Raw genomic sequence first — 15907 nt, 5'->3', positions numbered from 1 at the left:
AATATATATACTGTACACACACACACACATCCCACACTATATATACTGTACACACACACACATCCCACACTATATATACTGTACACACACACATCCCACACTATATATACTGTACACACACACATCCCACACTATATATACTGTACACACACACACACATCCCACACTATATATACTGTACACACACACATATCCCACACTAATATATATACTGTGCACACAGACACACGTGTGTCCCACAGTATGTACACACACTGCTCTAGTCCAACTGCATCCATCCACCTTCAGTAACAGCAAGGCAGTTACTGACTGTATGTCAGTTACTGACTGACATGGACTGTATGTCCATGTCCATACAGTACAGCGGGGTCAGGCAGTCAGATACATACAGTTCCCCTCCCTTGGTGAGCGCTGCTGTCCACACGTCCTCTCTCCCAGCATACGGCTGCAGTTCCCCAGTGCCAGGCCGTCTCTGCCCCGCACAGCGCGGCGCAACACCTCCCTCCCGGCAGCAGTGTCCTGCTTACACCCAGCATGCAGCTGCCCTTCCCTGGTAAGTGTCAGGCGCCGTCTCTGCCCGGCACAGCGCGACACCCCCGCCCCCCGCACGCACACGCGCGCTCCTGTCCCGCGCCGTGACATTTTTTTAAATAAAGTAATTAAATAACTATGTAAGCACAGTCACGGTGCAGGGGAGTGCTTGCTGTCCATGGGGCCCCCCCAGCCGCCGGGCCCCATAGCAGCTGCACCCCCTGCACCCTCGGTAGTTCCGCCACTGACTCCTGTGCTGGCTCATTTGTCACATGTGACTATAAGAGAGAAGGTGTATACTTAATTTCTTATTGAGATACATTGTTTGCAATAACTTTCATGGTGATGGCTCCGAGGAGTCATCACCTTTTACTACTTATAGCTGCGGCTTTCATGATTTACATCACACCGGTTTCTGGATTGGAGCTGCTGGAAGAGAAGGATGTATTCAGGACCGTGAACTGCCCAGCATTCATAGTGTTTGACACAGCAGCATACCTGACGGACATGACCATCATGCTAGAATGCCACTGCAAGCCAGAAGAGATCAAGTCTGTAGTGTGGTACTATCAGAAGAATTTGGGTGGAGATCTCAGCCGGGTGTTCACAAATGTCAACGGTGGAACCCAAGTGGACAGCAACAACATGCCGAGTAACACCGATGCCCTGAAGAGGTTCGACATCCAAGTGTATGACCTTGTACTATTTCAGGCACAAACCAAAGACTCCGGGCACTACATTTGTGGCACATGGGATAAGCAGTTTTTCTATGCCTATAACATTGACATCCAAGATGCCCTAACAGCAGATGTAGAGTTTTCAGTAAAGAACGATCATCCACAAGAAGACCTGGTAATGAACGGCTTTACAGCCTTCACGTCTTTTTCAGACTGGTCCGTATGTGATCGCTGTGATGTGCAAGGAGAACAAATGAGAGTGGGCTTATGCCATGTGAGGAGTGACCATCTGTTCCCAAGGTATCTGCTCAAGATGAAAAAAGAGGCTCCATGTGGCTCAGGCGCTGTCCCAGCAAGATTTAAGCGATATCTAACTAATCGCAAGCCAGAGATCCAGATCAGGCGCTGCACATCACCCTGCAGGAAAACACCATCCAACCTCCTACATAAGATCGGCAAATGGATAACTGGTGCCTTGAAACGTATAAAGAAAATTTGGAATTATATTCCTTTCCTTAAAAAGATACCAAACTCACTAAAGGCACCAACGCAAATGTTACAGCTTCTAGCAGGCAAAAGCCTCACCCTTCAGTGCCCAGGAGCCAAACCAGGGCAAATTGTGGCTTGGGATAAAGAGGGGGATAATGACACCCATAGACTATATCGATCACAGTACCTACTTGGGCCTTCTGACAATGGCAGAGTAACAACAGACTACGGAGAGCATCTGAACATCCGTTCCCTAGAACTCAGTGACACAGGAATGTACTACTGCTGGCTCCAACAGAAGATGAAGGCTGGATTCAGGCTGACTGTGCTAAAGAGTGACTTAGTAACTCGGTTTAATGATCCAGTGGCTAGAGTTACCATGAAGACCATCATAATCCTCTTGAGCTGTATAGTCATATTATTCGTACTCATTACCTGTGTCATGTGTTGCGGCTACTACTTCCGATGTGGGCCATTATAACTGCAGAGACTGCTGCCACACTGCCCGGCCACAAGGCATCATCAAAGGCCGCTGCTGTCACACCCAACTAACATCTATTACAACAAAACCTCCAGAGGCCATAACACCTCTCTGGAGGCCACTAACCCAGCCTATGTGACTCACATAGCCGGTCCCAAGCCCGGATAAATGGGGAGGGGTGGTTTCTATGGTGAAAGAACGCAACCAATGATAGTACAACTCTCCAAAACAACAGCAAAATCTAGCGCATATGGCAGAACCGATACGCAAGAGGCAGCTGGGGCCTTGGGGAAGAATGGACTACCAGCCATTGTTACAGAACAATCATTTAATGATGAATGTTAGTGGTGGTGACTAGGCCCCTAAGTCTTCTGTACTAATATCTATAGTAATAGATTAGCACAGTGGTTCTCAACCTTTTTTGAAACACTGCACTTTAATTCAATAATTCTTTGCAATAACACCCCACCCCACCCCCAATTAATACAAAGTATACATTGGACATAGTCAGCAGGAAGTGAACCGATGATGTAGGACCATATGTAACAGATATATGCCACTGGCAGGATGTAATAGCACGACTATCCGAAGGCGCCATTCAGATTCATCAGACTAATCATAGACAATAACTTAAGGGGAGATATCGGTTGTATTGTAGGGCATATAGATCCAGCTTACAGGAAATTTAAACAGAATGTCCACATAAAGAATAAGAATCAAGTATCATAGTAGTATTGTAATGTCCAGCTAACAAAAGAAAAATATACAATAAAACAAAAAGCAAAATCCCCCCCCTGTAGAAATGGAGACAATAAACTAATGGCCCTAATCTAGGCGGAACATGACCCAGCCCCCCTCAGCAAATACAGATGTATATCAGACGTGGCATTTGTAAGTATGTTATATATTAGGCAAACATCAGCATAATCATAAAGACAGAATATGTATGAAGGGATACATCAGTATAAGTAAAAAAAAAAGAATTAGACCACTAATGGTAGACAGTAGGGAGGCCAATCCCAGGATCGGGATCGGCGGGATCCCGGGATTTTGGCCTAAAATCGTCGGGATTTCAATCCCGGGATTGAAGCTTTCAATCCCGAGATTTCGGGATTAGTACCCCAGTGCCTAAAGACGGGCAGCGCTGAGCACCTAATGGCTCAGATGCTGCCCGACTGACTGCTGCTGACCCCCGGTGGACAGCTGGTTCTGTGTTCACTGGCAGTGTGCTTTAATGACAGGCATGACGGCGCCCAGGCTGCGCAGCGTGACCCCGGACATCACGCCACGCTGCGCAGCCCGTCCACCGCCATTCCGGTCAGTGCAGCACACTGTCAGGGATCCGGACGCCCAGCCACATGCCCACTGTGTTGCCATCGCCCGCACGCACGCCCCGCCGCTGGAGATGGATGGTCGGATCCGGACGCCCGGACACATGCCCGCTGTGCTGCTATCGCCCGCCCCGCCGCTGGAGATGGATGGTCGGTCCTGCTGCTGCCTGTCACCACTACCTCTGTAAGTGACAGTGCAGGGCAGGGGGGATGGGCAAGATTGGGGGGTGGCTGTGGCATTTAGTGACATTTGGGGGCGGGTCATGTTTTTTTTATTAGGGAGGCCAATCCCGGGATTCCCGGGATTGAGCATTTTTCAATCCCGAATCCCGGGATTGAAAAAATGCCCCGGGATTGGCATCCCTAGTAGACAGTGAGTAAGTCGACACCTAAGAATGGTCAATATAGGCTAGGTCAACAGTGACAGGTCGACATAAGCAAAAAGGTCAACATAAAATGGCCGACACTGGAAAATGTCAACACCTGTTTTCATGGTTTGTGTATCCTCCCCCTTTTTCCACTAGCAAGCCGCGTCGCACCCGGGATTTTGTACATATTTTTAATGACCCAGCTTGCAAACACTTTCCCATTGGAAGCCTGGGAGAAGAGAGCATTTCCCAGCGGTGGCTCTGTATTGCAGTGAACAGGACCCGGGTCACCCATTTACACTGCCCTTGGGCTCCAACCCGGGTTGGAGTGGCTGACCCAGGATTTTGCATGGGGATGCGTTTCCACTAGCAAAAAAATCAGGGTTGATGCGCGACCCGGGATATTTTTGCTAGTGGAAAAGGGATATAAAACAGTAAAATCCAATCCCCAAATGGCTTCTGGACCCAAGCATTCTGCATATGGGACACTATGAAACTGTACTGAGTCCTGAGAAGAAAGCTATTTCCCCACAAACACTCTATACAGAAGAATAAAACAGCAATAGATATGGTCTGAGCACCCGGTGACTATCGGGGGAAATGCATCAAAACTTGGAGAGAAAGTGGGGAGAGATAAAGGCTTTACTAAGTCTAAAGGTGGCCATACACACGCAGATTTATCTTCAGATCTGGCTGGTTGGAACAAAAACATGGTTATGGATGAGAGCCAATGACAGTTGACCATTTGCTTGGAAATGCTGGAAAACTGACAAACTGTCCCTCATCCATAACCATGTTTTTGTTCCAACCAGCCAGATCTGAAGATAAATCTTACAAGTGTATAGGCACCTTTAGAGAGCAATAAATTGGACTTAGAAAGTGTCAGCCAATCAGCTCCTAATTACCTCGTCACAGACTGTTTGAAAAATGACAGTTTGGAACTGGTTGGTTTGTGCTTTATCTCCATTTCATTTATCTCTCCCCAAGGCTTAATAAATAGAACCTAAAGTATCAGCCAATCAGCTCCTGTCATGTTACAATCTGTGTCTGGAAAATTCTTCTGTGACCGTGTTTTTTTTTTCTTTACCTTTGAGCAAACGTGTACATGGGAACAGCACTCAGTATCAATTGACATGGTTTCCAATTTACACTGTCCTGAGTGTTAATGACACTGGGGAGAAAAAGTTCCTGTTCTAGGCCCACACTAGTGACTGGTGAGTACATATTATTAGTATCATCAACAACAATAATCATTTATTATTAGTCCATGATTCTTTTGTAATATAATGTCACAGTGACAGTGTACTGCAATTGTGATGTCACAGTGTACTGTGACATCACAATAACAGGAGAGACTATACCAGTGGTGACTCCTGTGCTGGCTCATTTGTCACATGTGACTAGAAGAGAGAAGGTGTATACTTAATTTCTTATTGAGATACATTGTTTGCAATAACTTTCATGGTGATGGCTCCGAGGAGTCATCACCTTTTACTACTTATGGCTGCGGCTTTCATGATTTACATCACACCGGTTTCTGGATTGGAGCTGCTGGAAGAAAAGGATGTATTCAGGACCGTGAACTGCCCAGCATTCATAGTGTTTGACACAGCAGCATACCTGACGGACATGACCATCATGCTAGAATGCCACTGCAAGCCAGAAGAGATCAAGTCTGTAGTGTGGTACTATCAGAAGAATTTGGGTGGAGATCTCAGCCGGGTGTTCACAAATGTCAACGGTGGAACCCAAGTGGACAGCAACAACATGCCGAGTAACACCGATGCCCTGAAGAGGTTCAGCATCCAAGTGTATGACCTTGTACTATTTCGGGCACAAACCAAAGACTCCGGGCACTACATTTGTGGCACATGGGATAAGCAGTTTTTCTATGCCTATAACATTGACATCCAAGATGCCCTAACAGCAGATGTAGAGTTTTCAGTAAAGAACGATCATCCACAAGAAGACCTGGTAATGGACGGCTTTACAGCCTTCACGTCTTTTTCAGACTGGTCCGTATGTGATCGCTGTGATGTGCAAGGAGAACAAATGAGAGTGGGCTTATGCCATGTGAGGAGTGACCATCTGTTCCCAAGGTATCTGCTCAAGATGAAAAAAGAGGCTCCATGTGGCTCAGGCGCTGTCCCAGCAAGATTTAAGCGATATCTAACTAATCGCAAGCCAGAGATCCAGATCAGGCGCTGCACATCACCCTGCAGGAAAACACCATCCAACCTCCTACATAAGATCGGCAAATGGATAACTGGTGCCTTGAAACGTATAAAGAAAATTTGGAATTATATTCCTTTCCTTAAAAACATACCAAACTCACTAAAGGCACCAACGCAAATGTTACAGCTTCTAGCAGGCAAAAGCCTCACCCTTCAGTGCCCAGGAGCCAAACCAGGGCAAATTGTGGCTTGGGATAAAGAGGGGGATAATGACACCCATAGACTATATCGATCACAGTACCTACTTGGGCCTTCTGACAATGGCAGAGTAACAACAGACTACGGAGAGCATCTGAACATCCGTTCCCTAGAACTCAGTGACACAGGAATGTACTACTGCTGGCTCCAACAGAAGATGAAGGCTGGATTCAGGCTGACTGTGCTAAAGAGTGACTTAGTAACTCGGTTTAATGATCCAGTGGCTAGAGTTACCATGAAGACCATCATAATCCTCTTGAGCTGTATAGTCATATTATTCGTACTCAATACCTGTGTCAGGTATTGTGGCTACTACTTCCGATGTGGGCCATTATAACTGCAGAGACTGCTGCCACACTGCCCGGCCACAAGGCATCATCAAAGGCCGCTGCTGTCACACCCAACTAACATCTATAACAACAAAACCTCCAGAGGCCATAACACCTCTCTGGAGGCCACTAACCCAGCCTATGTGACTCACATAGCCGGTCCCAAGCCCGGATAAATGGGGAGGGGTGGTTTCTATGGTGAAAGAACGCAACCAATGATAGTACAACTCTCCAAAACAACAGCAAAATCTAGCGCATATGGCAGAACCGATACGCAAGAGGCAGCTGGGGCCTTGGGGAAGAATGGACTACCAGCCATTGTTACAGAACAATCATTTAATGATGAATGTTAGTGATGGTGACTAGGCCCCTAAGTCTTCTGTACTAATATCTATAGTAATAGATTAGCACAGTGGTTCTCAACATTTTTTGAAACACTGCACTTTAATTGAATAATTCTTTGCAATAACACCCCACCCCACCCCCAATTAATACAAAGTATACATTGGACATAGTCAGCAGGAAGTGAACCGATGATGTAGGACCATATGTAACAGATATATGCCACTGGCAGGATGTAATAGCACGACTATCCGAAGGCGCCATTCAGATTCATCAGACTAATCATAGACAATAACTTAAGGGGAGATATCGGTTGTATTGTAGGGCATATAGATCCAGCTTACAGGAAATTTAAACAGAATGTCCACATAAAGAATAAGAATCAAGTATCATAGTAGTATTGTAATGTCCAGCTAACAAAAGAAAAATTACAATAAAACAAAAAGCAAAATCCCCCCCCTGTAGAAATGGAGACAATAAACTAATGGCCCTAATCTAGGCGGAACATGACCCAGCCCCCCTCATGAAATACAGATGTATATCAGACGTGGCATTTGTAAGTATGTTATATATTAGGCAAACATCAGCATAATCATAAAGACAGAATATGTATGAAGGGATACATCAGTATAAGTCAAAAAAAAGAATTAGACCACTAATGGTAGACAGTAGGGAGGCCAATCCCAGGATCGGGATCGGCGGGATCCCGGGATTTTGGCCTAAAATCGTCGGGATTTCAATCCCGAGATTAGTACCCCAGTGCCTAAAGACGGGCAGTGCTGAGCACCTAATGGCTCAGATGCTGCCCGGCTGACTGCTGCTGACCCCCGGTGGACGGCTGGTTCTGTGTTCACTGGCAGTGTGCTTTGATGACAGGCATGACGGCGCCCAGGCTGCGCAGCGTGACCCCTGACATCACGCCACGCTGCGCAGCCCGTCCACCGCCATTCCGGTCAGTGCAGCACACTGTCAGGGATCCGGACGCCCAGCCACATGCCCACTGTGTTGCCATCGCCCGCACGCACGCCCCGCCGCTGGAGATGGATGGTCGGATCCGGACGCCCGGACACATGCCCGCTGTGCTGCTATCGCCCGCCCCGCCGCTGGAGATGGATGGTCGGTCCTGCTGCTGCCTGTCACCACTACCTCTGTAAGTGACAGTGCAGGGCAGGGGGGATGGGCAAGATTGGGGGGTGGCTGTGGCATTTAGTGACATTTGGGGGCGGGTCATGTTTTTTTTTTTATTAGGGAGGCCAATCCCGGGATTCCCGGGATTGAGCATTTTTCAATCCCGAATCCCGGGATTGAAAAAATGCCCCGGGATTGGCATCCCTAGTAGACAGTGAGTAAGTCGACACCTAAGAATGGTCAATATAGGCTAGGTCAACAGTGACAGGTCGACATAAGCAAAAAGGTCAACATAAAATGGTCGACACTGGAAAATGTCAACACCTGTTTTCATGGTTTGTGTATCCTCCCCCTTTTTCCACTAGCAAGCTGCGTCGCACCCGGGATTTTGTACATATTTTCAATGACCCGGCTTGCAAACGCTTTCCCATTGGAAGCCTGGGAGAAGAGAGCATTTCCCAGCTGTGGCTCTGTATTGCAGTGAACAGGACCCGGGTCACCCATTTACACTGCCCTTGGGCTCCAACCCGGGTTGGAGTGGCTGACCCAGGATTTTGCATGGGGATGCGTTTCCACTAGCAAAAAAATCAGGGTTGATGCGCGACCCGGGATATTTTTGCTAGTGGAAAAGGGATATAAAACAGTAAAATCCAATCCCCAAATGGCTTCTGGTCCCAAGCATTCTGCATATGGGACACTATGAAACTGTACTGAGTCCTGAGAAGTAAGCTATTTCCCCACAAACACTCTATACAGAAGAATACAACAGCAATAGATATGGTCTGAGCACCCGGTGACTATCGGGGGAAATGCATCAAAACTTGGAGAGATAAAGGCTTTACTAAGTCTAAAGGTGGCCATACACACGCAGATTTATCTTCAGATCTGGCTGGTTGGAACAAAAACATGGTTATGGATGAGAGCCAATGACAGTTGACCATTTGCTTGGAAATGCTGGAAAACTGACAAACTGTCCCTCATCCATAACCATGTTTTTGTTCCAACCAGCCAGATCTGAAGATAAATCTTACAAGTGTATCGGCACCTTTAGAGAGCAATAAAGTGGACTTAGAAAGTGTCAGCCAATCAGCTCCTAATTACCTTGTCACAGACTGTTTGAAAAATGACAGTTTGGAACTGGTTGGTTTGTGCTTTATCTCCATTTCATTTATCTCTCCCCAAGGCTTAATAAATAGAACCTAAAGTATCAGCCAATCAGCTCCTGCCATGTTACAATCTGTGTCTGGAAAATTCTTCTGTGACCGTGGTTTTTTTTTCTTTACCTTTGAGCAAACGTGTACATGGGAACAGCACTCAGTATCAATTGACATGGTTTCCAATTTACACTGTCCTGAGTGTTAATGACACTGGGGAGAAAAAGTTCCTGTTCTAGGCCCACACTAGTGACTGGTGAGTACATATTATTAGTATCATCAACAACAATAATCATTTATTATTAGTCCATGATTCTTTTGTAATATAATGTCACAGTGACAGTGTACTGCAATTGTGATGTCACAGTGTACTGTGACATCACAATAACAGGAGAGACTATACCAGTGGTGACTCCTGTGCTGGCTCATTTGTCACATGTGACTAGAAGAGAGAAGGTGTATACTTAATTTCTTATTGAGATACATTGTTTGCAATAACTTTCATGGTGATGGCTCCGAGGAGTCATCACCTTTTACTACTTATGGCTGCGGCTTTCATGATTTACATCACACCGGTTTCTGGATTGGAGCTGCTGGAAGAAAAGGATGTATTCAGGACCGTGAACTGCCCAGCATTCATAGTGTTTGACACAGCAGCATACCTGACGGACATGACCATCATGCTAGAATGCCACTGCAAGCCAGAAGAGATCAAGTCTGTAGTGTGGTACTATCAGAAGAATTTGGGTGGAGATCTCAGCCGGGTGTTCACAAATGTCAACGGTGGAACCCAAGTGGACAGCAACAACATGCCGAGTAACACCGATGCCCTGAAGAGGTTCAGCATCCAAGTGTATGACCTTGTACTATTTCGGGCACAAACCAAAGACTCCGGGCACTACATTTGTGGCACATGGGATAAGCAGTTTTTCTATGCCTATAACATTGACATCCAAGATGCCCTAACAGCAGATGTAGAGTTTTCAGTAAAGAACGATCATCCACAAGAAGACCTGGTAATGGACGGCTTTACAGCCTTCACGTCTTTTTCAGACTGGTCCGTATGTGATCGCTGTGATGTGCAAGGAGAACAAATGAGAGTGGGCTTATGCCATGTGAGGAGTGACCATCTGTTCCCAAGGTATCTGCTCAAGATGAAAAAAGAGGCTCCATGTGGCTCAGGCGCTGTCCCAGCAAGATTTAAGCGATATCTAACTAATCGCAAGCCAGACATCCAGATCAGGCGCTGCACATCACCCTGCAGGAAAACACCATCCAACCTCCTACATAAGATCGGCAAATGGATAACTGGTGCCTTGAAACGTATAAAGAAAATTTGGAATTATATTCCTTTCCTTAAAAACATACCAAACTCACTAAAGGCACCAACGCAAATGTTACAGCTTCTAGCAGGCAAAAGCCTCACCCTTCAGTGCCCAGGAGCCAAACCAGGGCAAATTGTGGCTTGGGATAAAGAGGGGGATAATGACACCCATAGACTATATCGATCACAGTACCTACTTGGGCCTTCTGACAATGGCAGAGTAACAACAGACTACGGAGAGCATCTGAACATCCGTTCCCTAGAACTCAGTGACACAGGAATGTACTACTGCTGGCTCCAACAGAAGATGAAGGCTGGATTCAGGCTGACTGTGCTAAAGAGTGACTTAGTAACTCGGTTTAATGATCCAGTGGCTAGAGTTACCATGAAGACCATCATAATCCTCTTGAGCTGTATAGTCATATTATTCGTACTCAATACCTGTGTCAGGTATTGTGGCTACTACTTCCGATGTGGGCCATTATAACTGCAGAGACTGCTGCCACACTGCCCGGCCACAAGGCATCATCAAAGGCCGCTGCTGTCACACCCAACTAACATCTATAACAACAAAACCTCCAGAGGCCATAACACCTCTCTGGAGGCCACTAACCCAGCCTATGTGACTCACATAGCCGGTCCCAAGCCCGGATAAATGGGGAGGGGTGGTTTCTATGGTGAAAGAACGCAACCAATGATAGTACAACTCTCCAAAACAACAGCAAAATCTAGCGCATATGGCAGAACCGATACGCAAGAGGCAGCTGGGGCCTTGGGGAAGAATGGACTACCAGCCATTGTTACAGAACAATCATTTAATGATGAATGTTAGTGATGGTGACTAGGCCCCTAAGTCTTCTGTACTAATATCTATAGTAATAGATTAGCACAGTCGTTCTCAACCTTTTTTGAAACACTGCACTTTAATTCAATAATTCTTTGCAATAACACCCCACCCCACCCCCAATTAATACAAAGTATACATTGGACATAGTCAGCAGGAAGTGAACCGATGATGTAGGACCATATGTAACAGATATATGCCACTGGCAGGATGTAATAGCACGACTATCCGAAGGCGCCATTCAGATTCATCAGACTAATCATAGACAATAACTTAAGGGGAGATATCGGTTGTATTGTAGGGCATATAGATCCAGCTTACAGGAAATTTAAACAGAATGTCCACATAAAGAATAAGAATCAAGTATCATAGTAGTATTGTAATGTCCAGCTAACAAAAGAAAAATATACAATAAAACAAAAAGCAAAATCTCCCCCCGTAGAAATGGAGACAATAAACTAATGGCCCTAATCTAGGCGGAACATGACCCAGCCCCCCTCAGCAAATACAGATGTATATCAGACGTGGCATTTGTAAGTATGTTATATATTAGGCAAACATCAGCATAATCATAAAGACAGAATATGTATGAAGGGATACATCAGTATAAGTAAAAAAAAAAGAATTAGACCACTAATGGTAGACAGTAGGGAGGCCAATCCCAGGATCGGGATCGGCGGGATCCCGGGATTTTGGCCTAAAATCGTCGGGATATCAATCCCGAGATTTCGGGATTAGTACCCCAGTGCCTAAAGACGGGCAGCGCTGAGCACCTAATGGCTCAGATGCTGCCCGGCTGACTGCTGCTGACCCCCGGTGGACAGCTGGTTCTGTGTTCACTGGCAGTGTGCTTTGATGACAGGCATGACGGCGCCCAGGCTGCGCAGCGTGACCCCTGACATCACGCCACGCTGCGCAGCCCGTCCACCGCCATTCCGGTCAGTGCAGCACACTGTCAGGGATCCGGACGCCCAGCCACATGCCCACTGTGTTGCCATCGCCCGCACGCACGCCCCGCCGCTGGAGATGGATGGTCGGATCCGGACGCCCGGACACATGCCCGCTGTGCTGCTATCGCCCGCCCCGCCGCTGGAGATGGATGGTCGGTCCTGCTGCTGCCTGTCACCACTACCTCTGTAAGTGACAGTGCAGGGCAGGGGGGATGGGCAAGATTGGGGGGTGGCTGTGGCATTTAGTGACATTTGGGGGCGGGTCATGTTTTTTTTTTTTATTAGGGAGGCCAATCCCGGGATTCCCGGGATTGAGCATTTTTCAATCCCGAATCCCGGGATTGAAAAAATGCCCCGGGATTGGCATCCCTAGTAGACAGTGAGTAAGTCGACACCTAAGAATGGTCAATATAGGCTAGGTCAACAGTGACAGGTCGACATAAGCAAAAAGGTCAACATAAAATGGCCGACACTGGAAAATGTCAACACCTGTTTTCATGGTTTGTGTATCCTCCCTTTTTCCACTAGCAAGCTGCGTCGCACCCGGGATTTTGTACATATTTTCAATGACCCGGCTTGCAAACGCTTTCCCATTGGAAGCCTGGAAGAAGAGAGCATTTCCCAGCGGTGGCTCTGTATTGCAGTGAACAGGACCCGGGTCACCCATTTCCACTGCCCTTGGGCTCCAACCCGGGTTGGAGTGGCTGACCCAGGATTTTGCATGGGGATGCGTTTCCACTAGCAAAAAAATCAGGGTTGATGCGCGACCCGGGATATTTTTGCTAGTGGAAAAGGGATATAAAACAACTCATTCACTAGCAAAAATAACCTGGCTCGTTGCGCAGGGACATGCATCGACCTGGGTTTTTTGCCAGTGGAAATGCTTCCAAAGGAGAAATGGACTCCAACCCGGGTAGTTACCTGTGTTGGACTCGAGATGCTACCAGGTCGAGGGGCAGTGGAAATGGGTAACCAGGGCCCCATACACTGCAATATAGAAGCACCCACTAAGAGATGCTCTCGTCTCCCAGCGCTGCTCAGCCCCGCCTCCCGATGACATCACACACCCAGCTTTATGCCGGATCAGGTGACTAGTGGTAAAGGGTCTGCAAGCCGAGTCACACACCAGTACAAAATCCCAGGTGTGACCCAGCTCTTCTAATGGAAATGTGGTATACAGTAAGTCCCTGACATGAAAGGCAGCATGGAGGGGTAACCAGAGTTTTAAAACACATTTCACTTTCAAAGAGTACATCACATGTTTTCTATCATTTCCATATTGCCGTATTGGATTGACAAGCGATGAATATATCATCTACATAAGCAGGATAATACTCACCCACTGATAATGATGGAGCGGGTGGGAACTGGTCCACAGGTATAAAATCGGGAGGTCTGCCGTATGTCATTTCATACAACAAATGGCCAAAGCAGTGAACGTCAATACTCTCCAATGTCTGGAAAAATCAGGATAATTCAGTTACCAGGTTTATCATTTTCCAAACAGTAGGGGTAATTCAGACCTGCTCGCTAGGATGTGTATATTTGCTGCTTAGCAAGCAGGGAAACACTGCCCGCTGAACGCACGTCCACCCCACCGTACTTCTATGGTGGCCATTCTTCAGATAATTCGGGGCAGGCGCTAACATCATGTGACGTCATCCTCTCACCCTCGCAGTGGTCCGCCCAGCGTTGCTATGGGAGCGTCCACCGTTTTTGTTGAAACGCCCCACAGTAGGATACAGCAGGGGGTTAAAAGGTGGCCAAAACACTTTCACAATATGGCCCTTTCCATTTCGACCTATTGTGTCGATAAATTGTTTGAAAAGTCCCATAACATATGTGTTTTACCTCCGTATCCAATCTGATGTGCGGTCCAGTGCGCATTGGATCAGATACGGACAGATCACCAAGGCTGCCGCATTGGTCAGATCCTGTGGCAGTCAACAGCATTGCATGTGTTACATTGTATGCAAAAGAAACGCATATGATGTATCGTATGCGTTCCAGCTGCTGGGAAGTCTGGCGCATCCCCATCAGACAATATCCGAGGTATTGCATAACTCAGCTTAAGGGACCTACGCAGGGGCAGACGAGCGTTCTGAGCGCAGCTACTTCACTCACAGCGCTAGGTCTCTCTCATCACACAGCGCATGTGCTGAGCGAGGGGTCAGTGTTCTCCGTTGAGAACACTAGCCCCAACCCATTTATAACCTGCGTGCAGGTTATTAATCGCCACCGGATTGAGACAGGTGGGGCCGCGCATTTAACTGTGTGGTCTACATACACAGCGATTTACGTACGAGCTTGCCGCCTACGTCACTGCTGACTGTGACTGGGTCAGCGGCGCAGAGGTTTCCAATGTCCTGTGGTGGGTTTTGCTGGGGCAGGACAAACCTGCCCTGGTAGGTTTGTCCTGCCCCAGCAAAACCCACCATTCAAAGGGTTATTGTATGGGGGTCTTAAGAGCAACAAGATGGGAACGTTGAATGAACACTTTGTTTAGAGTCTACATATACGTTAAATAATATTATCATCAATAGGGAATCTGTGGTGTGCAATTATTGCATCTGATCTGGCTAAAGGCCTATGTGGTAAAACCAATATCTATTTATGCTATTTAAATAGGGGAATTAGCTTTGTATGAAGGTTCAGTGACAGCTAAAAGTGGACATTTGTGGGTAGAATTAACCTTTAAGTGACACTGCGCTTCCCCCTTACACCCCACTAGAACCCAGACCAGGCCGCTGGCTGCAGACTCACACTGATCTTTCTGAACTGAGAGAAGTAGGATCGGTAATAGGACGGCAGCCCAAGCAGCGAGTTCTCCAGGTCCATCAGACGACAGGTGTCTCCCTCCAGCATCACATTGGAGGCATGAAGATGCCCATACGGGAAGCCACGGTCCTGTAAGAACTTAAGTACCTGGGGATATGACACAGGTGACATCAGAACAACATGTAATGCCCCAACTTCAGCAGACATCTGCAGAAACCTGACCATGTTGGTTCCAAGGAATAAAGTAATTGTGACATTAACCTAATAGGTCACCTCTTACTGGTGTTCATTTAAAAAAGCTGATAAGGCCTAAGAGTAAGCCACCAGGAATTACCAACACCACCTTCTGCACCATTACACTTTAACCTGTTATGTTTGCATCTGTATCTAATTGTGAATACAGATGATTAGGAAATCACCTGCGAAGCAGTGGTTATGAGTGTAGTAGCTGACAATGAGGTGGAGGATATCCTTGCTGGCCACTCAGGATCTCATCTAATCTTGATTACACGAGTAAAGGTCCACACACACTGGGCGACTATGCCCAGCGTGTATGGACAGCGATGATCATGTTCATTGCTGGGGGAAAAGCTGCTCAGTGCATACACACTGAGCGGCTTTCCCCCTGCCTGGCGCCGCTAGCAGGGAGAGGACGGCGCTATGTAAGGCCATCCTCAAAGCCGCTCTTCTGCTGGTAATACCAGCAGATGAGCGGCTTTCCCAGCGATGATGCGGGAGCGCACAGTAGC

At 47.1% G+C, this 15907-nt stretch overlaps 1 protein-coding gene across 3 annotated transcripts in view; it reads right to left on the bottom strand.

Annotated features, from left to right (window-relative positions):
* PXK (PX domain containing serine/threonine kinase like) overlaps positions 1 to 15907 on the bottom strand; it is a 118690-nt gene that overhangs the window by 49099 nt on the left and 53684 nt on the right. For all 3 annotated transcript variants that reach the window (XM_083156263.1, XM_083156264.1, XM_083156262.1), the window contains exons 10-11: positions 15144 to 15305; positions 13720 to 13837 (exon numbers count right to left, since the gene is read on the bottom strand). In XM_083156263.1, coding sequence (XP_083012389.1) covers positions 13720 to 13837; positions 15144 to 15305 — 280 coding nt within the window. The remainder of the gene's footprint in view (positions 1 to 13719; positions 13838 to 15143; positions 15306 to 15907) is intronic.

Source organism: Crinia signifera, chromosome 8, assembly GCF_055691185.1.
Source record: "Crinia signifera chromosome 8, ASM5569118v1, whole genome shotgun sequence".
Classification (NCBI taxonomy): domain Eukaryota; kingdom Metazoa; phylum Chordata; class Amphibia; order Anura; family Myobatrachidae; genus Crinia; species Crinia signifera.
This window is presented reverse-complemented; position numbering and strand designations above follow the sequence as displayed.